Source organism: Rhinopithecus bieti, unplaced genomic scaffold (assembly GCF_001698545.2).
Source record: "Rhinopithecus bieti isolate Rb0 unplaced genomic scaffold, ASM169854v2 scaffold_32017, whole genome shotgun sequence".
Taxonomy (NCBI): domain Eukaryota; kingdom Metazoa; phylum Chordata; class Mammalia; order Primates; family Cercopithecidae; genus Rhinopithecus; species Rhinopithecus bieti.
The window spans coordinates 103803-106487 of record NW_016813578.1 but is presented as its reverse complement, the minus strand read 5'-3'; the positions used below and the strand labels follow the sequence as shown (position 1 = coordinate 106487).

Below are 2685 nucleotides of genomic sequence, written 5' to 3'. Positions count from 1 at the left end.
TAAAAAAAAAAAAAAAAAAGAAGTGTCCTGACCTTTTTTCGTTTTTTCAACTATATAATTAGGTCAGATGGAGGTGCAAGATGTAAATCTACAGCAATAGAGAAGGCTGCATATTGCCTTTAAAGGGCCAAAATTAAAGTCTGTAAAAATAAGAGAAAATAAACTTATTTATGGTAGAGTCCACTAACCTACAAGAAGTCAGAGTTAAAGTCTATAGCAAAATTCGAGGCTCAGGAAAAAAAATTCCTCACCAATTTATCACCTTGATCATTTGAAAAATTAATTTTCAACAACTTTTAAAACATATTTTAAATTTTATATTGAGTACAGAGGGAAATAATAGACACTGGGGACTCTAAAAGGGAGGAGTGTGTGTGAGGGTGAGGGTTGAAAACTTTCTTATTGGATACAGTGTTCACTGTTCAGGTGATGGGTATACCAGAAGCCCAGACTTTACCACTACCTGATATATCCATACAACACAACTGCATATGTGCCCCCTGAATCTATAAAAATAAAATAAAACTTTACATTGTATCTTCTGTAATTAATCATTTTTTTCCCTTAATGTTGGACATTTAGTTTCCATCAGTATTTGCTTATATTCTAGAATAGTGGTCCTTGCTCAGAGTTAATATAAATTGACCTCAGATGAGATTCGCCAGTAAGGAACACGTATCTCATAGATCGGAATTCTCCATTCCTTAGTAACTAGACAGAAGAAAATCATAGCACGTGAAGATTTTGTAGTGGTATTATTCATTAGCTGCATTCTTAATTTTATCCTGTCAGAAACATCGGTTTTCTCAGGGAACTAAAATACTTAGTTGATAATAAAGCTTGCTTTCATAGCTAATGGAAATGTGTTTTTATGCTTTTCAACCACCTAGAGGTATAATTGTATAATTATATTTTTTGTTCTTCTTTAGGTTCTTATTTCCTGAACTGCCTGAAGAAGGCAGCACAATTCCTCTCTCTGCTCCTCTGCCAACCGAAAGGAAGTCTTTTTGCACTGGGAAGTCAGATTCCCGATCTGAATCACCAGAGCCAGGGTAAATGGAGTTGGGTGGGGACAGTGAAGAAAGGGAGTGGTGACTAGATGATCTTACCCAAAGAGCCCCAGGGAGAAAGTGTGTTCTCTAGGTCTATTTCCTCATTTCTAAAATGGTATGGTTGGGGCCAGCCACAGTGGCTCACACCTGTAATCCCATACTTTGGGAGGCTGAGGTGAAAGGATTGCTTGATCCCAGGAGTTCAAGAGCAGCCTGGGCAACATAGGGAGACCCCATCTCTACAAAAATAAAAACATTTAGCAGGGCATGGTGGCACACACCTACGGGCTGAGCTACTTGGGAGGCTGAGATGAGAGGATCACTTGGGCCAGGGAGGTTAAAGGCTGCAGTGAGCTGTGACTGCACCATTGCGCTCCAGCCTGGGTGACAAAGTGACACCTGTCTCAAAAAAAAATGTGGCCGGGCGCTGTGGCTCAAGCCTGTAATCCCAGCACTTTGGGAGGCCGAGACGGGTGGATCACGAGGTCAGGAGATCGAGACCATCCTGGCTAACACGGTGAAACCCCATCTCTACTAAAAAATAAATACAAAAAATTAGCCAGGCGAGGTGGCGGGCGCCTGTAGTCCCAGCTACTCGGGAGGCTGAGGCAGGAGAATGGCGTAAAACCCAGGAGGCGGAGCTTGCAGTGAGCTGAGATCCGGCCACAGCACCCCAGCCTGGGCGGCAGAGCGAGACTCTGTCTCAAAAAAAAAAAAAATGTAGCTGGGTAGGTGTCCCCTCTGAGGTCCCTCTTAGGTCTCTCAAGTACCATTAGCCATACCCCAGGAAAAAGCAACCACAGATGATCTGAGCACAAAGGCTGCTTAGCAAAGGAAGTAACATCACACTGACCTAGAATAACCTCAGAGAAATCAGTCTCAAAATGGAAACAAAGTAGGTTTTCAGTTAGATTTTTAATTCATGAAAAGAATTCACAGTTTCCTGCAAGACAAAATTATAGGTAATGTCCTTATATCAACTCCATATGTAAAGAGCAGAGTAATATTATAACTTCTTTAAAACTTCCCATCTCTACTTTTGACTTTTTGAAACTGAAGCTGTATCTTGGATTCTGTATTCAATTTTAATATGAAAAATGCTTCTTTCCTCCCACTCCATTATTTTGTAGTTATGTAGTAACGAGTTCTGGATTATTGCTTCCTGTGCTGCTACCTCGGCTTTACCCACCGCTGTTTATGCTTTATGCTTTGGATAATGATCGCGAGGAAGACATTTACTGGGAATGTGTCCTTCGACTAAATAAGCAGCCAGATATTGCTCTCCTGGGCTTTCTTGGGGTGCAGAGGTACGTGTAGTAGTTATAAGCACAACCAAATGGTTTTAATTTAACATGCAAACAGCATTGTTGGAAATTTGGCACTTCGATATCTAATTATATATATGGCTTGTAATTATTTACTTTTTTGCATACTTCTTAATGAAAAAGTGATAGTTAATAATCTTTATTTCTGAGAATATTTGGAGATGATTATGAAACCTACTGATTTTTCGGAATGTGTTTTTTATTATATTTTCGTATATATAGTAATATATATAGTAATATATGATATATATTTTTATATATACATATATATAGTAAGCGTATGTGTATATATAGTAAGTGTGAGCTAT

The 2685-nt window shown here is 39.2% G+C and overlaps 1 protein-coding gene across 4 annotated transcripts in view; it reads left to right on the top strand.

Annotated features, from left to right (window-relative positions):
* The window catches only part of ALS2 (alsin Rho guanine nucleotide exchange factor ALS2), an 84659-nt gene that overhangs the window by 75653 nt on the left and 6321 nt on the right, over positions 1-2685 (top strand). For all 4 annotated transcript variants that reach the window (XM_017848653.1, XM_017848655.1, XM_017848652.1 and 1 more), the window contains 2 exons: positions 930-1052; positions 2183-2359. In XM_017848653.1, the coding sequence (XP_017704142.1) occupies positions 930-1052; positions 2183-2359 (300 nt within the window). The remainder of the gene's footprint in view (positions 1-929; positions 1053-2182; positions 2360-2685) is intronic.